The sequence below is a fragment of the Rana temporaria genome, chromosome 1, assembly GCF_905171775.1.
Source record: "Rana temporaria chromosome 1, aRanTem1.1, whole genome shotgun sequence".
Lineage (NCBI taxonomy): Eukaryota > Metazoa > Chordata > Amphibia > Anura > Ranidae > Rana > Rana temporaria.
This window is the reverse complement of record NC_053489.1, coordinates 663,618,839-663,645,290: the sequence shown is the minus strand read 5'-3', so window position 1 is coordinate 663,645,290 and position 26,452 is coordinate 663,618,839. Positions and strand designations below refer to the sequence as shown.

Below are 26,452 nucleotides of genomic sequence, written 5' to 3'. Positions count from 1 at the left end.
CAGAGCGATCCCCGCTTATTGATCCGCCCAGTGTGAAAGAGGCCTTACTGTATAATTCTATCGCATGTATACTGTACATTGGATGGTTATACTGCTCGTCTCACGTTGTCCTCTATTGTGACTATCAATTTTGCACATGTTGTATTGTACCGTGTCATCTGGTATACTGTAACATTTCTCCTTCATAACAATAAAGCACCTTGGTTTTGTTAACCTAAAATAACATCTGAAGGGGGTCATGGTCTAACTGGTGTTGGGTAAACGTGGTAATTTGGTTCTTGAATACTAACTCACCACTGAGATCTCATCAGCAGTCCCTGAGAGACGAGGGAGATTGTCAAGTCGTTAAATTCTGTAGCATCTAATATCTTCTAACAATGGACTGACCATTTAAATAACGTTTATGATTTGACCGGCTTTGCCTTTGTTTGCAACCCAACTTCAGCCAAGGTTTGTGAAGGAAGTGAAAGCAATAATAAGCACATCAGAATCTTCTGCATGTCCAATATTGAATGGGTGCAATTATTTTGACCAGCTATGACCCGTTTAGGTTGGTTGTGTTGCCAAAGTAAGTTCGTAGTTGTGTGGTCACCCTTGGGCTTCTTCTGGATAAGGCCAAATATGCAGAATCAAGTCATTATCACCGGTCTTATACCACTGTTTTTTGTTTTCCAATGTTCGCTACATTGTTAGGAGATGGCATCAGTGCAATACCCGTCTGCGTGATCAGACGTGGTGATTTATGTAACGCTTGTTCACAATAAAACAAACCCATGATTAGAGGACCTTGGATTTCAAACAAAAGAGACCCAGAGCTCAGTCTCGGAACGGGTCCCTCTGTTCAGCTTGTTTATTAAAACCTGCCGAGCTCTGAAGACTTTAATAGCTTGGCAGAGAAGCCCGTTAAGAATCGGAGCTTGTGTTCTGTCGAACTTCTGTTCCTAATTATTAGAAATGATTTAGCGGACCCCGGGGCAGAAATGGGTTCAGTTTGGGTGCATGCAAGGAAAGGAGAAACGACATTGTGCTGCAGTAATGACAGTTTCCTTGGCTGTTCCTGCAATTTGTTTATCTAGTGAAGAGGCTACGAATTCACTGGCGGCATTGATAACTGCATGAAAGGGAGCAATACGTTTTTTTTTTTTAACAATTTGGCAACTACTGACCCATCAGAGGAGGTTCAAGATTTGGCCAAGCAGTTGGATTGTAAAAAATTCATAAGAGTTGGGAACAAAAGTATATTGGGCATTGGCAGATCCCATTAGTTCCCCCCATTTCCCACTTCTCTCTGAGTTAATCCACCCATCATAGTTGAGGGACCAGAAGAGGGGGGAGGAGGCAAGATAAGGGCACTCGGGATGACCCTTTGAAGGGCAATTTTACCTTTTTGGTACAAGTTTATCTTTAAGGCATACTCCCCGCCATTGATGCAAATGATGTGGAGAAAAACCTACCTTCCTTCTCTGTCCAGAGCTGCATAGACTTGCTAATGGTAAAGCACAATTCCAGCCAAAACGGACTCTGCTTGTAGGCTTAGAACGTCTGTCATTTTCCATTGCTTCCACTGGTATAAAGAGAGAAGGTAATTTTTACATTCATTTCATGGAAGGGTTCGAATTTGTCAGGTCATTCACTGCAGGAAATACAGGGAAATCTTGGGGGTGTAAAAAAAAGTAAAACAGACAGTGTTATCACCAATCTTATCGCCAAATATCACCCAAACCGTCCTCTCTGCTCCTCCCAAGACCTTCTGCTCTCTAGCTATCTTGTCTCCTCCTCCCATGCTTCCACCGAAGGACCATCTGTCATATAACTATTTGTTTTCTGTCATTCACAAAATCCTCGTTATCGTCCTGAAGAAGCCCCACGGCGAAACGTGCGTTGGCGACTTCTGAGTATTGTGCATACAGTGGTCAATTGCTGTAAATTATACTGTATTATTATGTATCTCTTTGTAAATTAAACATTTATTTTTTAATATACTTCCTTGGCCTGAAAGTCTGACCATCAATATCTACTTGTAGTTGTTGTTTCCCCTTTACTATATATACAGATGTGGCCCATGTGAGTGCTATCCTTTTGTGTCATTTACCCCTTTACCCTCTTTTTTCTTGATTTTTTTCCCCCCTTTGCTCTAGCCCCTTTTTCTTTCCGCTTTCTATTCCCAACTTTTTCCCTGATTACTCCTCCCATGCTTGTCTCCAGGACTTCTCCAGAGCCTCTCCCATCCTCTGGAACTCGCTATCTCCTACTCTGTCCACTTTTAGGCGATCCCTGAAAACTCATCTCTTCAGGGTGGCCTATCCTGCCTCCAGCCAACAACCGAATCTTCTACTTCCCTCATCAGTTCATCCCTCACAGTCCCTAACTATTTATTTCACCAGCCCTTCCCTCTTAGAGGGAATTATTGTAAGCTCGCAGGAGAAGGGCTCCTCTAACCCTCTTGTTTTGAATTGTACGGTTGGTGTAGTGTCTCCCTACAATGTAAAGGGCTGCGCAAACTGTTGGTGCTATATAAATCCTGTATAATAATATCGTATTGATCGGCGTATAACATGCACTTTCCACCTGAATATAGGGGGCAAATCACAGGTGCGTGTTATACGCCGATAGTGTACCAAGGAGGGGGGACGAGCGCCACATGAATTCACTGAGCCGTCAACTCCCGTTTACATTGCTCTCACGACACACACACACACACACACACACACACACACACACACACACACACACACACACACACACACACACAGTACCACCTCTAGCCTCCGGCATTGGACCAGTGTTCTGTCAATCACAGGAGCTGGTCCAATGCCGATGGCGGAGGTGGGACTGTGTATGTGACTGCCGACTGAGCCGAGTAAACATGAGATGGCAGCTCGGTGAATTTCTGCACTGCATGAGAGATGGTGGGGCTCCAGATGGGCTGTAGTATTAAAAAGTATTAAAAACCAAGTAATAAAAAGTGAAAGTTTGCATTATGATTGTTAATCTGTCCCATTACTTTTCGTCCCTTAAAAAGTGTGAGGCACATACAACTGTTGTAATTCCTACACCAGGGGTGTCCGAACTTTTTTCAAAGAGGGCCAGATTTGATGAAGTAAACATGCGCGAGGGCCGACCATTTTGCCCGACATTCTTTGAACCATTAAAATGCAGTCTAAGTGTGTTCCTCCGAGCAACTAATACATTGCCCAACAAGAATTCTCATGCCTTTGTGGCTGTGTGTGGTGAAGAGATAAGCTTGGATGTGTTATTTGGATATACCGTATTTATCGCGGTATAACACGCACCAGTTTTTTCAGGAAAAAAATGACATTTTAAATAACTGTGAAGCAAAATAAGGGTCAGTGTCCATCAATGCAGCCTCACCATTGCCATGAATGCAGCCTCACCATTGCCATGAATGCAGCCTGATTGATGCCCATCTGCAGCCTCGGAGGGGACAGGCAGGGTGGCGGAACGAGAGCCAACAGATTACATACAGGAGAATCTCCTGTTTACATGGCGGCCCAGTTAATACAAAGTCCCGCCTCCTATGATAGACAGAACAGTCAGGAGACGGGACTTCTAATTACAGACGCCGCCGAGTATTCTCCTGTATGTAATCTGATGGCGCTCGTCCCGCCCCCTCCCTGTCCCCTCTGAGGCAGCGCTGATAAATACAGTATATATCTGCTAGTGTGTCCAGGAGCAGCAACGTTTTGGCAGAAAAAACGCATGACTGGTGTAAACACACATTAACGCTAGTCGCGTTTAGTGTGTTAATAAATTATTATTCTGACCAAAAAATGAATTCAGGTCCAAGCGAATTGATGCGCCTAAACGCTTTACAAGCGTTGAGCGTTTTTTCTGCCAAACACTCTGCTTAGCAGGAGGAAAGGCATCTAGGAGAGACAGCCGAACTCCGAGTGTGCATGAGGCCTAAGCCTGTATGTCCTCTCTAATTGTGTGTAGATGGTCAGGAGGGGCAACATTGGCAGAGCATGTAGAAAGCGGCGGCTGTGATCGGCTAAGTGGTCGATTTCTGGTTTCTGTTTGGAGAAAGTTCTCTCTGGCATGCTTGGTCCTTTGGGGAGGTCAGAGGTTAATGACTCTGTCTCCATAGATTGAGATAACACAACTCATGGGAGCTGGCTCGGCTTATCAGGTGTAATAGAATGGCCTCTTGTCAGAGAATGGGAAGTGAGTAAGTGTTCCTCAGGGCACCAAAGACCAGGAGCTGGGCCTGTTACCATCACTGCAAGGAAAACTTGGCCTCTGTCAGAGCCCGATATCACTTCCAACCCCCTGACTTCCCTCTCATGTCTCTGCTGTATTTACTTGTTTTATATCCATCTTTGTGAAACGACGGAATGGCCAGAAAGCCACTCCGTCATCTAGAAAATGTGTTTCATGGTCTCTGCACTCTACTTACCTCAACACCCAACAGCTCTGCACCGAGGGGAAAGGTTGCCCGTTTTCTAATCTGGATTTAGCACTGGTTGGTCCCTCAAGTTATTCTGTGTAATTTATTTTTGTTTATCAGGATCCTCACCAATCTAATCCACCTGAATCTACTGTACTCAAGCCTACTAGAATGGCTGTGATGTCATTATTATATGGGGAAAAAAACATATTTTTCTGAAGGTTAATAATTGTAATTAAAAAAAAATCCCGGTGTTTTCTATAAGATTGTACAATAGATTAAAATTCCAATCTTTTTTTAATTAATATATTTTTAAGGGTGTATTTTATATCTTATTGTCTAAATTGCTTATTCTATATACTTTTCACTTCATTACTTTTTTCTTCTTTTTGTTTTTGTTTTTGTTTTTCTTTTCTCCTTTTCTTTCCTCTTTTCTCTTTTTTTCTTCTCTGTTTCTTTTCTTTTCTTTTCCTTTTTCCCTTTTCTTTTCTTCTTTTCTTTTTTTTCTTCTTCTACTTTCCTTATTCTTTTTCTTTTATTTTCTTATTTTCTCTCTTCTCTTCTTCCCCCCTCTCTCTTTCTTCCCCCCTCTCTTCCCCCCTCTCGCTCTTTCTTCCCCCCTCTCTCTTTCCCCCTCTCTCTCTTTCTTCCCCCCTCTCTCTCTTTCTTCCCCCCCCTCTCTCTCTTTCTTCCCCCCCCTCTCTTTCTTCCCCTCTCTCTCTCTCTCTTCCTCTCCTCTCCTCTCCTCTCCTCTCCTCTCCTCTCCTCTCCTCTCCTCTCCTCTCCTCTCCTCTCCCCTCCCCTCCCCTCCCCTCCCCTCCCCTCCCCTCTCTCTCATCTCCCCTCTCTCCTCCCCCTCCCTCTCTCCTCCCCCTCCCTCTCTCCTCCCCCTCCCTCTCTCCTCCCCCTCCCTCTCTCCTCCCCCTCCCTCTCTCTCTCCTGTCTCCCCCTCTCTCTGTCTCTCCCTCTCTCTGTCTCTCCCTCTCTCTGTCTCTCCCTCTCTCTGTCTCCCCCCCCCTCTGTCTCTCTCTCTCTCTCTCTCTCTCTGTGTCTCTCTCTCTCTCTCTCTCTCTCTCTCTCTCTCTCTCTCTCTCTCTCTCTCTCTCCTGTCTCCCCTTCCCCCTCTCTCTCCTCCCCTCTCCCCCCTCTCTCCTCCCCTCTCTCCCTTCTCTCTCTCTCTCCCTTCTCTCTCTCTCTCTCTCCCTTCTCTCTCTCTCTCCCTTCTCTCTCTCTCTCCCTTCTCTCTCTCTCTCCCTTCTCTCTCTCTCTCCCTTCTCTCTCTCTCTCCCTTCTCTCTCTCTCTCCCTTCTCTCTCTTCTCTCTCCCTTCTCTCTCTTCTCTCTCCCTTCTCTCTCTTATCTCTCCCTTCTCTCTCTTCTCTCTCCCTTCTCTCTCTTATCTCTCCCTCCTCTCCTCTCTTCTCTCTCTCCTCTCTTCTCTCTCTCTCCTCTCTTCTCTCTTCTCTCTCCCTTTCACACGGGCGGCTGTTCTGCCGCAGTTAAAAGCATGTTTTGTTATTTTGAAATTCAGAGAATCCTGGCACAGCGTTCACTTGCAGTTGTACATTGCGATTAGCTGCGTTTTACGCGCGGCTGCGGTTTTGCCATTTCTGATGTGCTTCCCGTTTTTCTTTCCTTGTTGCCGCTGCTCTCTGCAGGTGAAATGGTACACTGCGTTTACCTGCAGTTATGTGCAGACAGCTGCAATAAATCGTTCATGGACGCAGCCAAACTTATTTTGTCTAACCGCACCAAACCCCATGTAACAAAACTGTTGCTAAACGCAGTGTGAGAGTTTAGCTTGCGGTAGATAACTTGATCTATCCGCAGCTAAAACCTGTATTCTGTCCACCCGTGTGAAAGTTTTTAACTCTGCCCAGCAGGGGGTGCTGCATGACCAGTTTTGAATAAAAGCCCGGCAGTTGGAGACAGCTAATGAAAGCGCTAGACAAATGAGTGCCATGAACCGGGGTTACAGGCCAAGCCATTTGTATCCATAAAGAGCTGCTTAAGCTTCCAGGCAACAGATTACCCATTTAAAGAAGACTGATCAGCCCCTGATTACACCCAGTGGTGTGCGTGGGGCTGCTGACAGGCTGCTGCTCGGCCTTCTGGGTAAAATAAAGTGAAAGTTCAGAGGGCCCCCCTAGTTTACTTCTTTTCACTTCTTCCCCTGGGTGATGGAGGGGGGCGAAAGAAATAGAACACCTACAATCATTTATCAGCAAAATGAGGGGCTTTGGATTTCCCTGTCTGCCTGCTGACTATAGGAGAGTCTGATCAGTATGGAGACCCGCAGGGAAAGGATTTTACTTTTATTGTGTCCCTCTCCATGGTTTATAGCAGATGCTGGGATTGCAGATAGCCTTTTATATTGTCTTTTTAGACTCGGCTCCTCTCCTGGACTGATCTTTCTTAACCACTTAAGGACCGGACCAATATGCTGCTAAATGACCCAAGGGGTTTTTACAATTCGGCACTGCGTCGCTTTAACAGACGATTGCGCGGTCGTGCGACGTGGCTCCCAAACAAAATCGGCGTCCTTTTTTCCCCACAAATAGAGCTTTCTTTTGGTGGTATTTGATCACCTCTGCGGTTTTTTATTTTTTGCGCTATAAACAAAAATAGAGCGACAATTTTGATAAAAATGCAATATTTTTTACTTTTTGCTATAATAAATATCCCCCAAAAACATATCTAAAAAAATTTTTTTTCCTCAGTTTAGGCCGATACGTATCTGTCTACCTATTTTTGGTAAAAAAAATCGCAATAAGCGTTTATCGATTGGTTTGCGCAAAATTTATAGCGTTTACAAAATAGGGGATAGTTTTATTGCATTTTTATAAAAAATTTTTTTTTTTTTTTTACTACTAATGGCGGCGATCAGCGATTTTTTTCGTGACTGCGACATTATGGCGGACACTTCGGACAATTTTGACACATTTTTGGGACCAATGTCATTTTCACAGCAAAAAATGCATTTAAATTGCATTGTTTATTGTGAAAATGACAGTTGCAGTTTGGAAGTTAACCACAGGGGGTGCTGTAGGAGTTAGGGTTCACCTAGTGTGTGTTTACAACTGTAGGGGGGTGTGGCTGTAGGACTGACGTCATCGATCGAGTCTCCCTATAAAAGGGATGACTCGATCGATGCAGCCGCCACAGTGAAGCACGGGGAAGCCGTGTTTACATACGGCTCTCCCCGTTCTTCAGCTCCGGGGGAGCGATCGCGAGGGGGCGGCTAGAAACGAATAGCCGCGCTGTCGTCCCGGATCGGACCCACATCTAGGCAGGGACGTACAGGTACGCCAATGTGCCTGTACGTGCCATTCTGCCGACGTACATATACATGCGGCGGTCCAGAAGTGGTTAAGCCCCATACACAAGCTCTGACTTTTTGACGGCAAACTTCAAAAAGAACAAGTTTTCAAAAAAAATCCGACCGTGTGTACGCTCCATCGGACAAACTTTTTCGGACAAAAGTTCGCTCTGCAAACGGACAAACTTTTCGGCAACAAAAGTCCTACAGTGCAAAGTCCTATCATGTGTACGGAAATCCATCGGACTTTAGTCCAAAGTACAAAGACACATGGTCAGAACCAATGTTAAAATTGAGCTGAAAACGCCCCCCTCGGCTTACACTCGAGTCACCTTTTTGCTCCTGATCTTCCGGACTTTGGGGACCCGGTACCGGACTTGGGCACAGTGAGGCATGCAGATGGACACCCTAGGCTTATACTCGAGTCAATACGTTTTCACATTTTTTTGTGGTAAAATTAGGTGCCTCGGCTTATATTCTGGTCGGCTTATACTTAAGTATATGCGATATTTATTTTTGTTATTTATGATTTTTATTTTTTTGTGTGTGTTTTTACATTTATTTATCCATATAATATTAAATGACTCCTAATCCTAACCCTAAGGCCCCTTTGACACTGGGGCAGGAGGTGCGGTGGCGGTAAAGCGCCGCTATTTTTAGTGGCGCTTTACCGCTAATTTTGCTGCGCAGTTTGGCCGATTTTACCTCCGCTAGCGGCAGAGAAAGGGTTTAAACTGCCCGCAATGCGCCTCTGCAGAGGCGCATTGGCAGCGGTATAGCCGCAGTATCCCATTGATTTCAATGGGCGGGATCGGTGGAGAAGCGGTCTACTCACCACTCCTTCACCACTCCAAAAATGCGGCTAGCAGGCCTTTTTTTTTTTTACCGTCCTGCTAGCGCACGAGGGCTTTCACACTGGAGAGACAGCAGCGGCTGTTTACGGTCGGTTTGCAGGTGCTATTTTCAGCACAATAGCGCCTGCAAACCGCCCCAGTGTGAAAGGGGTCTAACCTAAACTGAACTCAAACCTCTTTACCCTAACGAAAAAACATTTGAATAATTGAATAATAATAAAATAAAAGCTAAAAAGGCTGAAATACCAAAAAAATGACAAAAAAAAAGAAAACCCCCGCCAAAGCCTAAAAAATACTCCCCCCAAAAAATGCTCAGATGTTACGCTACGTGTGAATGCAGCGTTGGGTAGATATTTTGATTTGTTCATTATCACATCAGTTCACTATTTGAAGTTACGGCGCACCATTTCTCTTATTTTTTTCCTTCCAAAATTGGAGTTGCAGTGCCATAGCAGACTCACGCAGAGATATTTTTCCTTTTTTTTTTTTTTCTGTCATTTGGTGGGGTTGGGTTTCGTCCTTGTACGTATGTCAGCCGGCTTCTTGCAGTAATGCCTTCGTTCTGTTGGGGTCAGCCTGGGTTTATTTTTCTGATAGCGAGAGAGCGTTGGGCTTGCTGTCAGAGTGATGAAGAGCCGTGCTCTTGGGCTGTGTACATACAAAGCACCCACTGACCACCTCTATCATCACACAATATGACTGTCAATACATCCGCAGGAGAGGGGCATTCCAGCCATCATTGGTGCAGTGTGCCCAGTATTCCTCCCAATCTGCCCAGTATTCCTCCCAATCTGCCCGACGCTGTATGAATTTTTATTTTATTTTACTGGTTATGTGAGCTTTTCAGTGCAGAGGGTAACTCCGCAATACCTCTGCGACAAAATAAAGCACTACATCCCAAGTCGCCCCCTCCGGTCAACCAACCAGAACCTCCTCCAGATCCCCAAGACCCGCTACAAATCAAAAGGCGAGCGAAGATTCGCAGTCCAAGGACCACGGCTATGTAACGCTCTACCCACGGACATCCGCTTGGAAGAAAACCATCTGGCCTTCAGGAAGGAGCTTAAAGCGGAGGTTTACCCAAAAAACAAGTATATAACATTAGATTCAGTATACCTCAAACATGTACAGTATGCCGTTTTTTTTTTTTGGGTGTGTACATACGGTATTATCGTTTTTCCTCCCGGCTTCCGGGTACTCACTCCCACAGGAGTGAGTGTTCCTGTGCAATGCCGCAATGTCATCTGGGACTTCGCCCATATGATTGACGTGCCTGAGAAAAACTCCCCCCCCGGCCGATAAGGCACGACTTTCCGAAAGTAGCCGAACTGCGATTCGGCTCTATACGGCGCCTGCGCTACACTGCTCCTAGTCGGTGCGCAGGTGCCGTATAGAGCCGACTCGCAGTTCGGCTACTTTCGGAAAGTCGTGACACGCCTTATCCGCCGGGGGGGGGGGGGTTTCTCAGGCACATCAATCATATGGGAGAAGTCCCAGATGACATTGCGGCACTGCACAGGAACGCCCACTCCCGCGGGAGTGAGTACCCGGAAGCCGGGAGGAAAATACCAATAATACCTTATGTACACCCCCCCCCCCAAAAAAAAAAAACGGCATACTGTACATGTTTGAGGTATACTGAATGTAATGTTATATACTTGTTTTTTGGGTGAACCTCCGCTTTAAGACCCACCTACCTCTGAAGACACAGGCGGACACTGGCGAGAAAAGCGCCTCGAGGCGATTTGGTTCACGTTTTGTAGCGCTATGCAAGTTACTCATTCATTCAACAGGTCATGTTTTGGGAATTTCTCTTAGATAAAATAGCTGTCCAAAATACCAAGGCATTGAGCACCTGTGCGAGATAAAGGAAAACCTGCATGCATGGCCTGTTGGGGCTACTTGGGGACAGGGTTGAGAACCACGGTCCTAGGCAATTGAGCGAAAGTGGGAGCTGGGTACCTGTCTAAACTAGGAACCCCCCCCCCCCCCCCCCCCAAAAAAAATGACATGCCAAATGTCAGGAGTGTTTAACCACTTGCCGACCTCCTCATGTACATTTACGTCAGCAGAATGGCACGGACAGGCACATGTACGTACCTGTACGTGCCTGCCTAGACGTGGGTCGGGGGTCCGACCCCCCCCCCCCCCCCCGGTACATGCGGCGGTCGGTAAGCCTCGGGGAGCGATCCGGGACGACGGCGCGGCTATTCGTTTATAGCCGCCCCGCCACGATCGCTCCCCGGAGCTGAAGAACGGGGAGAGCCGTATGTAAACACGGCTTCCCCGTGCTTCACTATGGCGGCGCATCGATCGAGTGATCCCTTTTATTAGGGAGACTCGATCGATGATGTCAGTCCTACAGCCACACCCCCCTACAGTAGTAAATACACACTAAGTGAACACTAAATGTTACAGCGCCCCCTGTGTTTAACTCCCAAACTGCAACTGTCATTTTCACAATAAACAATGCAATTTAAATGCATTTTTTGCTGTGAAAATGACAATGGTCCCAAAAATGTGTCAAAATTGTCCGAAGTGTCCGCCATAATGTCGCAGTCACGAAAAAAATCGCTGATCGCCGCCATTAGTAGTAAAAAAAAAATAAAAAAAAATAAACTATCCCCTATTTTGTAAACGCTATAAATTTTGCGCAAACCAACCGATAAACGATTATTGCGATTTTTTTTTTACCAAAAATAGGTAGAAGAATACGTATCGGCCTAAACTGAGGAAAATTTTTTTTTTATATGGTTTTGGGGGATATTTATTATAGCAAAAAGTAAAAAATATTGCATTTTTTTTCAAAATTGTCGCTCTATTTTTGTTTATAGCGCAAAAAATAAAAACCGCAGAGGTGATCAAATACCACCAAAAGAAAGCTCTATTTGTGGGGAAAAAAGGACGCCAATTTTGTTTGGGAGCCACGTCGCACGACCCCGCAATTGTCTGTTAAAGCGACGCAGTCCCGAACTGTAAAAACCCCTTGGGTCTTTAGGCAGCATATTGGTCCGGTCCTTAAGTGGTTAAAGCGGAAGTTCCACTTTTGGATGGAACTCCACTTTGATATTTTTTACAAACAAAGTGTGTCTTTTTAACTTTTTTTTTTTTTACCTGTTTTATATTTTATGACAATCTTTGTTACAGTCACCCGCCCTACTTTTATTAAAGGAACATTCTGTTTATATCTCCGGTGAATACCGTGGCATTGTTCTGGTTGAGGGGTTGATCTGGTGTGTGTAGGAATTTTAGTATTTTTTTTATCCGCCAACTTTCATGGCAAGTCCAGAAACACAAGGGAGCCATTCCAGGATTCCAGGCCTCGTCTGTCTACGGCAGTCGGCTGTGCATTTTCTACGAGCTTTGATCTCCTTCTCTCTCCCCATGGAGGGCTGCAGGCCTGCAGTCTGGACCTTTTCTGCAGTAATTGTTCTCAGTCTGAGCTCTTTTTACACGACCTGTCATGAGCTTCACACAGCACGTTTGCCCTTTGTTCAGGTTAAAAGGTTTCTTGGCATTTGCCTATGGGAGGGGGAGGGGGTACGGCACTTTACAAGCGCCATCCAGACAGATCGCTCCCCCTCTACCCCCTTGTCCTCAGAGGTCTCTGGATAGTACACCTGCCTGGCCTCCGCTACAGGCCCGGCTTGGAAAAAGGCAGAATTTATTTAGTGTAACTTAGACCCCCGTCTCCCGTACTGGGTCATTCCAGGGCTACGTCTTTACAGGCAAATTTGGGTTTATTTAAATTGGAACTCCAGTCAAACGTTGGGGGAAAAAAAAAAAGTTTAAACAACGTTTCTATTGGCAGAGCTGTTGAGAACTCTTTGCATAAACGATTAAAGCTGAACTCCAGACAAATACCCTTAAAGGCTCATTTACACTTAAAGTGGAAGTAAACCCACTGCCTTACCCCCCCCCCCCCCCTTACACCTGTAAGGGAAAAGGCATAATGAGATAGTATGCACCGCATACTATCTCATTATGAAATACTTACCTTAGAACAGGGGTGCCCAACCTTTTGAAGCACGAGGGCCACTTAAGCGACTTGGTAACTGGTTGCGGACACAATTAGCGAAGCGGGCGGATGGCAGGTCTGTGTCCGCTCTGCTTATGCAGAGCCTAAACAGACACAGCCTGATCGGATTGGAGGTAGGACACAAGTCGGTTTACATCTGCCACTCTTTAGAGGTGAATGGAGGGCCCAATTAGGTCAGACTGACTGTGTGAAACAGGCCCGTGGCTGCTTTCACACTGATGCGCTGCGGTTTACCCACACTGCGTGTGCAACGCAGTGTACCTTTGGCTTTTCTGCAATAGACTTCTATTATATTCTGCAGCTTTGGTGCACCTCAGTGCAGGTAACCCGCAGGTGCACTGCTCTGCATCTGTGGATTAGTTTGTAAGCAGCCCAGTAACCACTGCAGAACAGGCATGCCTATATATATATATATATACTGTGATTTTACTAATAAACTGACCTCTAATAACAGTATTTTATACTATTCCATCTCAGAGCAGAAGGTCGCGGGCCACATCAGAGGGCTCCGCGGGCCACATGTGGCCCCCGGGCCACTGGTTGGGCACCCCTGCCTTAGAACGAGGCGTCGGTGTCCCTCCTGATCCACGCCGAGGCAGCTGACTTTTCGTCTCCGCGTGTCTTCTGGGTATCATGGCTCCAGTGCTGTGAGTTGCTGGAGCCGTAATGTCGTCACTTTCGCGCATTCACACGGGAGACTTCTTTCCGGCAAGGTCCGGCGGCTGCTAGGCCTTAAGCCAAAAAATCCCCTGTGCGCATGTGCCGCTGCGCCCTAAAGGTTTAGGAGATATTTTTTTTACTTACAGGTAAGCCTTAAATCAGAAAATCCGACAACAATCGTCCGATGGAGCGTACAAACGGTCGGATTTTCCGACAACAGCCTGTCATTACACAATTTTCGTCGGAAAATACGATTGTGTGTACGAGGTTTAAAGTGGTAGTAATTTTGTTTTAATAAAAAGATAATACTACAGCGCTAATTAAATATTTAAAATTATGACATTAAAAAAATTGTTCACAGGAGAAGCACTGGTGTAATCCATGCAATTGGACTAATTGTTTTTGGATCTGTATATATACACTTTGGATTTTGAATCATTTGTATTATGGTTTTCACATTATCTTAGTTAATATTCAGCGAATAATACCATATATATTTTAGTAATTTTGTTTTGTTTTTTAAAGGTGTTGTAATGGTAATTTTTTTCCCTAAATAGCTTCCTTTCCCTTAGTGCAGTCCTCCTTCACTTACCTCATCCTTCCATTTTGCTTTTAAATGTCCTTATTTCTTCTGAGAAATCCTCACTTCCTGTTCTTCTGTCTGTAACTCCACACAGTAATGCAAGGCTTTCTTCCTCGTGCGGAGAAAGCCTCTTGAGGGGGCGAGCAGGAGTGTCAGGACGCCCACTAACACACAGCTCCTTTCTCTATCTGCAAAGTAGAGAGTGTCCTGACTTGCCTGCTCGCCCCCCTCCCCCCTCAAGAGGCTTTCTCCGCACCAGGAAGAAAGCCTTGCATTACTGTGTGGAGTTACAGACAGAAGAACAGGAAGTGAGGATTTCTTAGAAGAAATAAGGACATTTAAAAGCAAAATGGAAGGATGAGGTAAGTGAAGGAGGACTGCACTAAGGTAAAGGAAGCTATTTAGGGGGAAAAAAATTCCTTTACAAACCCTTTAACTCTCTTGGGCATGGAGATCACCAGAGCTTCACAGGTTGTCACTGGAGTCCTCTTCTACTCCTCCATGATGACATCACAGAGCTGGTGGATGTTAGAGACCTTGCGCTCCTCCACCTTCCGTTTCAGGATGTCCCACAGATGCTCAATAGGGTTTAGGTCTGGGAACATGCTTGGCCAGTCCATCACCTTTACCCTCAGCTTCTTTTAGAAAGGCAGTGGTCGTCTTGGAGGTGTGTTTGGGGTCGTTATCTTGTTGGAATACTGCCCTGCAGTCCAGTCTCTGAAGGGAGAGGATCATGTTCTGCTTCAGTATGTCACAGTACATGTTGGCATTCATGGTTTCCTCAATGATCTGTAGCTCTCCAGTGCCGGCAGCACTCATGCAGCCCCAGACCATGACACTCCCACCACCATGCTTGACTGTAGGCAAGATACACTTGTCTTTGTTCTCCTCACCTGGTTGCCGCCACACACGCTTGACACCATCTGACACCAAATAAATGTATCTTGGTCTGATCAGACCACATGGTTCCAGTAATCCATGTCCTTAGTCTGCTTGTCTTCAGCAAACCATTTGCGGGCTTTCTTGTGCATCATCTTTAGAAGAGGCTTCCTTCTGGGATAACAGCCATGCAGACCAATTTAATGCAGTGTGCTGAGTATGGTCTGAGCACTGACAGGCTGACCCCCCACCCATTCAACCTCTGCAGCAATGCTGGCAGCACTCATACGTCTATTTCCCAAAGACAATCTCTGGATATGATGCTGAGCACGTGCACTCAACTTCTTTGGTGGACCATGGCAAAGCCTGTTCTGAGTGGGACCCGTCCTGTTATACCGCTGTATGGTCTTCGCCACCGTGCTGCAGCTCAGTTTCAGGGTCTTGGCAATCTTCTTATAGCCTAGGCCATCTTTATGTAGAGCAACAATTATTTTTTCAGATCCTCAGAGAGTTCTTTGCCATGAAGTGTCATGTTGAACTTCCAGTGACCAGTATGAGAGAGTGAGAGCGATAACACCAAATATAACCCACCTGCTCCCCATTCACACCTGAGATCTTGTAACACTAACGAGTCACATGACACCGGGGAGGGAAAATGGCTAATTGGGCCCAATTTGGACATTTTCACTTAGGGGTGTACTCACTTTTGTTTCCAGCGGTTTAGACATTAATGGCTGTGTGTTGAGTTATTTTGAGGGGACGGCAAATTTACACTGTTATACAAGCTGTACACTCACTACACAACATTGTAGCAAAGTGTCATTTCTTCAGTGTTGTCACATGAAAGATAGAAGAAAATATTTACAGAAATGTGAGGGGTGTACTCATTTTTGTGAGACACTGTGTGTTTGTGCGCGCACACGCTCGCTCATAAGTTTACATACCCTGGCAGAATTTATGATTTCTTGACCATTTTTCAGAGAATATGAATGATGACACAATAACTTTTCTTTCACTCATGGTTAGTGTTGGGCTGAAATAATTTATTATCAATCAACCCGACGAAGGGTAAACATGTACTGTATATATTGTCGGCGCCAGGGGTTGACAAATTTGCTTGGAATCTAGGAGCCAGCTAAAAAAGTTAGGAGCCAGAAAACGCGCCCCGTCCCGACGAGCTTGCGCACAGAAGCGAACACATACGTGAGCAGCGCCCGCATATGTAAACGGTGTTCAAACCACACATGTGAGGTATCGCCGCGATTGGTAGAGCGAGAGCAATAATTCTAGCCCTAGACCTCCTCTGTAACTCAAAACATGCAACCTGTAGAATTTTTTAAACGTAGCCTATGGAGATTTTAAAGGGTAAAAGTTTGTCGCCATTCCACGAGCGGACGTAATTTTGAAGCGTGACATGTTGGGTATGAATTTACTCGGCGTAACATTATCTTTCATAATATAAAAAAAAAAATGGGGATAACTTTACTGTTGTCTTATTTTTTAATTAAAAAAAGTGTAATTTTTTCCCAAAAAAGTGCGCTTGTAAGACCGCTGCGCAAATACGGCGTGACAGAAAGTATTGCAACGATCGCCATTTTATTCTCTAGGGTGTTAGGATAAAAAATATATATAATGTTTGGGGGTTCTAATTAGAGGGAAGAAGATGGCAGTGAAAATAGTGAAAAATGACATTAGAATTGCTGTTTAACTTGTAATGCTTAACTTGTAATACCAACGGCCACCACCAGATGGCTCCAGCTTACACATCTGGTGGTAATAACTTGTAATACCAACGGCTCAGCACCAGATGACGCCAGCTCAAATAGGGTCGCCAGGACCCTATTTCTAGTCAACCTGGCGACCGGGATTTGTCGAGCCCTGGTTGGCGCTATGCAAGTACCTGTGATAAAAAATACATTGATAGGAGTGCCAGCTCCTATATTGCCATAACCCCTATGTATGTATTTGATGGGAGTTTAGTGTTATCATGTAATCTTGTGTGTTGCAGTCTATACAGCATGGCCGTGTTCTATCATTCATGTCTGTCTTTCTCTAGGCTCAGCAGCAGAGGAGTATGGACAACCTCCTGTCTGTGCAGTGCAGAGGAGGCCTGGGGAAGAGGTATAAGAGAGACCTGTGCCCCAGCCCGGAGGTGAACGGCACCAGCCCCATGTCGGAACAGGACTCCGGGATCCTGGACGTGGAGGATGAAGATGAGGAAGAGGAGGTAACGCCGTATTATCTTCATCAATAACGTGTGTGTGACCGCGAGAAACGTCAGCCAGGACCAAGATGATTATTGGGCTTGATTTCCATGGACGTTTTTACAGCCACTTTTTTTTGCCTTTTTTACAGCTTAAAAACGCCTGTCAATGTTGTTTTTTTATTTGTTTTTTTAGCTGGAGCTCAAAAATGCAGTGGTAGCGGTTTTAGCGTTTTTGCACGTTTTTTAGCGGGTTTTTAGCGTTTTTTAACGTCTGGCGTTTTTACAGCTCTAAGGCTGGAGCTTCAGAACGCACTGGTCTTGGTTTTTTTTTTGCAGCTTAACCACTTGCTTACAGGGCACATAAACCCCCTTTCGTGCCCAGGCGAAATTTCAGCTTCCGGCACTGCGTCGCTTTAACTGACATTTGCGCGGTCGTGCGACGTGGCTCCCAAACAAAATTGACGTCCTTTTTTCCCCACAAATAGAGCTTTATTTTGGTGGTATTTGATAGGGTTGTCCAGATACCGATACCAGTATCGGTATCGGGACCGATACCGAGTATTTGTGGGAGTACTCGTACTCGCGCTAATACCCCCGATACCTAAATAGAATACTTCCCCCCCCCCGCTGCTGCCGCCGCATCGCGGGACATGGCTAGAGGGACATGGCTGCATATGTGAGGGACATGGCTAGAGGGACATGGCTGCATATGTGAGGGACATGGCTAGAGGGACATGGCTGCATATGTGAGGGACATGGCTAGAGGGACATGGCTGCATATGTGAGGGACATGGCTGCATATGTGAGGGACATGGCTGCATATGTGAGGGACATGGCTAGAGGGACATGGCTGCATATGTGAGGGACATGGCTGCATATGTGAGGGACATGGCTGCATATGTGAGGGACATGGCTAGAGGGACATGGCTGCATATGTGAGGGACATGGCTGCATATGTGAGGGACATGGCTAGAGGGACATGGCTGCATATGTGAGGGACATGGCTAGAGGGACATGGCTGCATATGTGAGGGACATGGCTAGAGGGACATGGCTGCACATGGGGGGGACATGGCTGCATTTGGGGACACATTTAAAAAAAGTATCGGTATTCGGTATCGGCGACTACTTGAAAAAAAGTATCGGTACTTGTACTCGGTCCTAAAAAAGTGGTATCGGGACAACCCTAGTATTTGATCACCTCTGCGGTTTTTATTTTTTGCGCTACAAACAAAAAAGAGCGACAATTTAAAAAAATATATATATATTGCTATAATAAATATCCCAATTTTTTTTTTAAAAACTATATTTTTTTCTCAGTTAAAACCGATACGTATTTTTCGACGTATTTTTGTAAAAAAAAAAAACAAAAAAACGCAATAAGCGACTGGTTTGCGCAAAAGTTATAGCGCTTACAAAATGGGGAACAGAATTATGTTTTTTTTTATTTATTTTTTTACTAGTAATGGCGGCGATCTGCGATTTTTATTGAGACCGCGATATTGCGGTGGACGTATCGGACACTTTTGACACAAATTTGGGACCATTCACATTTATACTGCGATCAGTGCTATAAAAATGCACTAATTACTGTATAAATGTGACTGGCAGTGAAGGGGTTAACACTAGGGGGTGAGGAAGGGGTTAAATGTATTCCCTGGGTGTGTTCTAACTGTGTGGGGGGTGACTGGGGGAGGTGACCGATGCTGTGTCCCTATGTACAAGAGACACAGATCGGTCTCCTCTCCTCTGACAGCACGTGGAGCTCTGTGTTTACACCCCATCATTACACACAGAGCTCCACGTCCCTGCTGTGTTCCCGACGATCGCGTGTACCCGGGGGACATCACGGCCGCCAGGTACACGCATCGGCTCTTTGGCGATGCGCCGGGACAGTGTTTACCCGCTGCGCGCCCCCCAGTGGCGCGCGGGTAATGCCAATAAAAGGACGTCTAAAGACGTCCACTCGGCACTTGAGAGCCGCGCTGTGGACGTCTTTTGTCTATAGCGCAGGTCTCAAGTGGTTAAAAACGGCTCAGCCATCTACAGCTAAACGTCATGGTGGGCATGAGGCCATAGACTAACATGGAAGGCTGTTTTTAAGCTTAAAAAAAAACTCAGAAAAGTGGCTGTAAAAACATCCAAAAACGTCCATGGAAATGAAGCAGTTCTGGGTATTTTTGTTTGAGTTGGGAAAAGTGCTTATTGGGCACATCAGTCCCTGCCCTCTAAGGCCTGTTTCACACGGGTTTCAATTTATAGAAGAGCGGTGTGAACAGCGAGCTTTGATAAAGTAGTGCAGGATTGCCAGCAAGCTTAGTTGAAGCTTCTAAAGTCCCATTCCGTACCCATTTGTAAATGTTGATCATAGATCCTATTGGAGACGCTGATTGCCACTTTAACCACTTATGACCCGGACCTTTAGGCGGCTGAAGGACCCGGCCAGGTTTAGCGATTCGGCACTGCGTCGCTTTACCAGACAATTGCGCGGTCGTGCGGCGTGGCTCCCAAACAAAATTGGCGTCCTTTTTTTCCCACAAATAGAGCTTTCTTTTGGTGGTATTTGATCACCTCTGCGGTTTTAATTTTTTTGCGCTATAAACAAAAATAAAGCGTCAATTTTTAAAAAAATGCAATATTTTTTACTTTTTGTTATAATAAATATCCCCCAAAAATCTATAAAAAAAAAAAACTTTTTTTTCCTCAGTTCAGGCCGATACGTATTCTTCTACATATTTTTGGTAAAAAAAAAATCGCAATAAGCGTTTATTGGTTGGTTTGCGCAAAATTTACAGCGTTTACAAAATAGGGGATAGTTTTATTGCATTTTTATAAAAAAAAAATGTATTTACTACTAATGGCGGCGATCAGCGATTTTTTTTCATGACTGCGACATTATGGCGGACACTTCGGACAATTTTGACACATTTTTGGGACCATTGTCATTTTCACAGCAAAAAATGCATTTAAAATGCATTGTTTATTGTGAAAATGACAATTGCAGTTTGGGAGTTAACCAACAGGGGGCACTGATGGGGTTATCAAAAAAGGAAAAAATTATTGCGCATACCCAAAACTTATAGTGCATACATCAGCTGCGTCTCAAGTGTGCCATACAGCACCAAACAAACATGGTAAAATTAAGGAGTCGCGCTATTTAAAAATTGTGTTATAAATGGGGTTATGTGTGACCTCATGTGTGTTTACAACTGTAGGGGGGTGTGGCTGTAGGTGTGACGTCATCGATTGTGTATCCCTATAAAAGGGAACACAGGATCGATGACGCCGTCACAGTGAAGAACGTGGAAGCCGTGTTTACATACAACTCTCCCCGTTCTTCAGCTCCGGGGAGCGATCGCGGGACTCCAGCGGCGATCGGGTCCGCGGTTCACGCGGTCCCGGTCACGGCACGCCCGCGACTCACGGCTGGGTACTAGCACAGGACGTACCTATACGTGCTTGTGCCCAGCCGTGCCATTCTGCCAACGTAAATGTGCAGGAGGCGGTCTTTAAGTGGTTGTAAACCCTTACAGACCACTTTAACCTACAGGTAAGCCTAGATTAAGACCTACCTGTAGGTGCAAGATATATCTCCTAAACCTGCACGGTTTAGGAGATATTTGCAGAAAAGACGGGCACCGACGTCTACGGCGCATGCGCACTGAGCGTGCCGTTAGTGAAGGCGATTATGCCGTCACTGACAGGTCCCGCGTGCATGTGCGGGAGTGACGTAATCACGGCTTCGGCCAATCACAATGAGCTAGTATGCGGTGCCATGTATCCCCTTATTAACCCTTATGCCCTGTACACCCGATCGATTCGTCTGATGAAAATGAACCTATGGATTTTTTCATCAGATATCCGATATACAAAAATTTTAAAAACGGTTCTATTTTTTTTCACCGATGGGGGGAAAAAAACTGAAGGGGCCCACACACGATCGGTTCGTCCGATGAAACCGGTCCATTGTTCGGTTTTCATCAGACCAACCGATCGTGTGTACAAAGCATAAGTTTACTCTAATCACCACTAAATAACTCCCTAAGCCGTAACGCCGAAAGGCCTTTTTTCACACCCAAGCGGCTTTTTGCGTTTACACAGGCATTCACCTTTTTTAAAATGCAGCCACAGGGAAATCGCATTGTGCTTTGGTATTACTTGATATTCTTCTGTAACGGCTGTCCCTTCTGACTTTCAGGCCCTGGGCACAAAGGACTTGGTGGACTTTGCTCCGGTATATCGCTGCCTACACATCTACACCGTGCTGGTGAGTGTTCACTCTTCATACTGGACTATAGAAATCCAACAGCAGATGAGATCATGGTGCCCGTCCCTCTTATATACACTAAATGGGCAAACGTTTGTGGACATCTGACCATCACTTATATATTAACTTGTTACCGTATTTTCCGGCGTATAAGACGACTTTCTGGATGCAAAAACATGCATCCAAAGTCGGGGGTTGTCTTATACGCCGGGGACGGTCTCCGTGCTGCGAGCGTCAATGATTTAAAAGACGCTCCTTCTCCTCAGAGTGTTCTGTGATAGGCGGAACACAAATCTTCCCAGCAGCGCCTCTGTTCTGTGTTCCTCCTATCACAGATGCCTTCTCATCCTCGGACGAGATGAGAAGACGTCTGTGATAGGCGGAACACAGAACAGAGGCGCTGCTGGGAAGATTTGTGTTCCGCCTATCACAGAACACTCTGAGGAGAAGGAGCGTCTTTTAAATCATTGACGCTCGCAGCACGGAGAATGTCACCGCCTGCTATTCAGAAAAAAAGTGAGTGATGTCACTGTTTGCAGTGATTGCACTGGGTGGCAAGTTCAGGCACAGAGAGGGGGCAAGTTCAGGCACAGAGAGGGGGCAAGTTCAGGCACAGAGAGGGGACAAGTTCAGGCACAGAGAGGGGGCAAGTTCAGGCACAGAGAGGGGGCAAGTTCAGGCACAGAGAGGGGGCAAGTTCAGGCACAGCTAGGGGGCAAGTTCAGGCACAGCTAGGGGGCAAGTTCAGGCACAGCTAGGGGGCAAGTTCAGGCACAGCGAGGGGGCAAGTTCAGGCACAGCGAGGGGGCAAGTTCAGGCACAGCGAGGGGGCAAGTTCAGGCACAGCGAGGGGGCAAGTTCAGGCACAGCGAGGGGGCAAGTTCAGGCACAGCGAGGGGGCAAGTTCAGGCACAGCGAGGGGGCAAGTTCAGGCACAGCGAGGGGGCAAGTTCAGGCACAGAGAGGGGGCAAGTAATGGCACAGAGAGGGGGCAAGTAATGGCACAGTGAGGAATGTAATGTAATGGCACAGTGAGGAATGTAATGTAATGGCACAGTGAGATTTGAAAAAGCCTGTTTCTATCAGCGGTTCTGGATACCCCTCAGCTTCCAGAAAGACTAGTAAGAAGGGGGTGGTATTATACAGTTAGTATATCCCAAAACCAAGAGGGGGTGGGGGGTTGGGAAAGTTTGGGACTTTAAATGAAGACATGACTGGACAAAGTCACGTTCCCCTTAATATTCATACCAGACCCAAAGGGCCTGGTAATGGACTGGGGGGGAACCTGTGCTGTTTTTTATTCAATGACTTATATCTGTATTGCCGGGACCGACAATTCATTATAGCCGCGAGTAGTTTTAAATGACCCTTTTCTTTTAGAAATGTCATTTTATTGCAGGGACTGTTCTAAATATGAGAAAAATGCACCACTTTACAGGCATACTATACACACCCCCCAGGTACGAAATTGAAAGGAATATTTCACTTTAATTGTTTCACTTTTAGCATTATTAAAATCACTGCTCCCGAAAAAACTTCAGTTTTTAAAACTTTTTTTTTGCATTGATACATGTCCCCTGGGGCAGGACTCTGGCCCCCAAACACTTTTTATGACAATAACTTGCATAAAAGCCTTTAAAATTAGCACTTTTGATTTCTCCAAAAGACTTTTAAAGGGTGTTCTGCGGCTTTTCGAATTTGCCGCGAACACCCCAAATTGTTCGCTGTTCCGCAAACAGGCGAACACCCGATGTTCAAGTCTAACTTACATTCGACTCGAACATCGGGCTCAACCCTAATCCCAGGTATGGTATGTGTGTGTGTATATATATATATATAGTGCCTTGCGAAAGTATTCGGCCCCCTTGAACTTTGCGACCTTTTGCCACATTTCAGGCTTCAAACATAAAGATATAAAACTGTAATTTTTTTTTGAAGAATCAACAACAAGTGGGACACAATCGTGAAGTGGAACGAAATTTATTGGATATTTCAAACTTTTTTAACAAATAAAAAACTGAAAAATTGGGCGTGCAAAATTATTCAGCCCCTTTACTTTCAGTGCAGCAAACTCTCTCGAAGTTCAGTGAGGATCTCTGAATGATCCAATGTTGACCTAAATGACTAATGATGATAAATAGAATCCACCTGTGTGTAATCAAGTCTCTGTATAAATGCACCTGCACTGTGATAGTCTCAGAGGTCCGTTTAAAGCGCAGAGAGCATCATGAAGAACAAGGAACACACCAGGCAGGTCCGAGATACTGTTGTGGAGAAGTTTAAAGCCGGATTTGGATACAAAAAGATTTCCCAAGCTTTAAACATCCCAAGGAGCACTGTGCAAGCGATAATATTGAAATGGAAGGAGTATCAGACCACTGCAAATCTACGAAAACCCTCTAAACTTTCAGCTCATACAAGGAGAAGACTGATCAGAGATGCAGCCAAGAGGCCCATGCTCACTCTGGATGAACTGCAGAGATCTACAGCGGAGGTGGGAGACTCTGTCCATAGGACAACAATCAGTCCCTGTATACTGCACAAATCTGGCCTTTATGGAAGAGTGAATGAATGAAAAACTTATATATCGCGGCACATGCGAACTGAATCGCCTCTGGGCGCTGGTTGTTTGTGTCTCATGCCATCAGAAAAGCAGGGTTTTGATCTGCTTTCTGAAGGACAGGTGGTTTTGCTCCAACCGAATGCTGGTTGGTAAAGCATTCCAAAGCCTGGGGCCTTGGAACGCAAACCTTCTTTCTCCTTTGGACTTGTATTTGGTTTTTGGAACCTTGACCAGATTTTGGTCGGTGGATCGCAGAATGCGGTTGCAATTGTGCGGTTTGATCTTGTCGCATAGATATCTTGGAGCCTTCCCATGGATGCACTTGTGTCAGGCAGAGTGCTTTGAATGCAATTCTGTCTTTCACTGGCAACCAGTGAAGGGTTCTCAGTGAAGGTGAGATTGATTCCCATGATTTTTTCCCAGTCACAAGTCTTGCGGCCGTATTCTGTACGACTTGTAGACGAGCAATTTGGTACTTGGGGAGCCCGAAGTAAAGGGCATTTGCATAGTCCAGTCTGGAATTCACGATTGTTCCTACCACGACTGCTACGTCTTCTTTGGGGATAAATGGAATAAGTCTGCGTAGTAGGCGCATCAGATGGTGCGATCCGCTGACTACTGACCCTATTTGTGCGTCCATTGTCATGAAGGTGTCAAACGTGACTCCTAGACTTTTGACTTTGGAGCTAGGGGAGATGATTTGTCCCAGAATGGGCGGCGGTGTCCAGTTTGTTGCCAGTTGACTCTTCCGACTGGCATCAAACATAAAGAGTTCTGTTTTAGCGCTATTGAGTTTAAGATAACTCTTAGTCATCCAGTTTTCTATTGAAGAGAGACATTTCTCTAATCTGAGATGATGATCCTTTTTGTGGCAGATGCGAAAATACAGTTGCGTGTCGTCTGCATAAGAGTGATAGAGTAGTTCTTGGCTACTGATAATATCAAAGAGAGGACGAAGATAGATATTAAACAGCACCGGTGAAAGGGGGGATCCTTGGGGGACCCCACATGGCACCGTGCGTTTTTCTGACGTGAAAGATCCCAGTTTCACTGTTTGTGATCGGTTTCCGAGAAAAGAGGAGAACCATGGTAAAGCATCTTCTGTGACTCCGGCGACTTCTGTTAGTCGTCTCAGTAACAATTTATGGTCTACTGTGTCGAAGGCTGCGCTTAGGTCCAGCAGAACCAGGAGACAAGATTCTCCTTCGTCTGCGGCCTCGAGCGCATCGTCCCATATTTTCAGTAAGGCCGTTTCTGTCCCGTGTCCGGGGCGGAAACCGGATTGAAATGGATCAAGTAGGTTGTGGGTATCCAGATGCTGTTGCAGCTGTTTTACCACCACTTTCTCCATTATCTTGGACAGAGCATTTAGAGCTGTTATGGGACGGCGATGAGTTGGGTCCATAGGATCCAAATTAGGTTTTTTCAAGATCGGCAGGATTGTGCCCTCTTTCAGCAGGGAAGGCACTATGCCTTCTTTAAATGACTGATTTATAAGCTGTGTGATTGGAGGCGCCAGGATGTCGGCACATTCCTTCAGTAGCTTGGTGGGAATGATGTCATTGGGTGCTGTGCTGTTCCGCAACGCACCAATGATATTTTTGGTGGTATTGACGGAGATTGGTTCCAGAATGAACTTAGTTGATTGTAGAGGATTTCTGTCGGTGTTTTGTAGTTGATTGAAGAGGGGGCTGAGTGGAGTATTGTTTTGCAGAATACTTACCCGAATTTTTTCAATTTTGTTGATGAAGAAATCCGATAGTTCATTACAGAACTCTTGGGTGTCTGAAGTGGGGACTTCAAGACATCCCGGATTCATGGTCTGGGTGACCATCCTGAAGAGTTCTCGTGGGCGATTCACTGCGCTGTTAATCACCATGGAAAAGTGATGTTTTTTGGCTTTGAAAATTTCTTTGTGATATCGTGTTGTTACTGCTTTGTAGAAGTTGAGGCGGTCTTCTGAAGGACTTCTTTTCCAGGCGGCTTCCGCCCTTCTGCGCTCTTGCTTCAGTAGCGACAGCTGGTTATTGAACCAGCTGGACTTTTTTTCCCGGCTGCGGACTTTGCGCTTTGGTGCTGCTAAGTCGGCTGACTGTAGCAGAGCTGCATTTATGGCCTCCAGTGTATCTGAGGCTGCTAGCTGAGGAGGAATAGCCCCAATTCGGTTTCCCAGGGTAGATTTGAAGAGTTCCGAGTGGAGCTTCTTCTGAGATCTAGCCCAGTGTATTGTCACCGGCTTGGGTGCTTTTATAACTAGTGGAATTCTGGGAATTATGAAGCTAATTGCATGGTGGTCTGTCCATGGCAAAGGTTCATTACCCAAAATGTTTATTTTCAGATTTTGTCTGAAAATAAGGTCGAGTGTGTGACCTGAAGCATGCGTGGGTCCGCATATAAGTTGCTGTAGTCCTAACCCTTCCAGGTGGTCGATGCAGGCATCCGCGATGGGGTCCTGTGAGGAGTTGGCCCACAGATTGAAATCCCCGAGCAGCAAAAGATGATTGCTGTTAAGGGAGTAAGTGGATATGAACTCCGTTAATGCTGGTAGCAACTGCGATTTAGGCCCAGGGGGCCTATAGCAGAGGAGAATGTGAACGGTCTCCTGGGAATGAGATTGAAGTTGAAGCGTAAGGGTTTCCATAAAGGGTAGAGGATTTTGAAGGACCGGTTTAGTGA

General features: G+C 45.7%; 1 protein-coding gene across 3 annotated transcripts in view; it reads left to right on the top strand.

Moving 5' to 3' along the window:
* EXOC6B (exocyst complex component 6B) overlaps window positions 1–26,452 on the top strand; it is a 472,504-nt gene that overhangs the window by 180,400 nt on the left and 265,652 nt on the right. For all 3 annotated transcript variants that reach the window (XM_040335548.1, XM_040335549.1, XM_040335550.1), the window contains exons 7-8: window positions 16,798–16,968; window positions 21,145–21,213. In XM_040335548.1, the coding sequence (XP_040191482.1) occupies window positions 16,798–16,968; window positions 21,145–21,213 (240 nt within the window). The remainder of the gene's footprint in view (window positions 1–16,797; window positions 16,969–21,144; window positions 21,214–26,452) is intronic.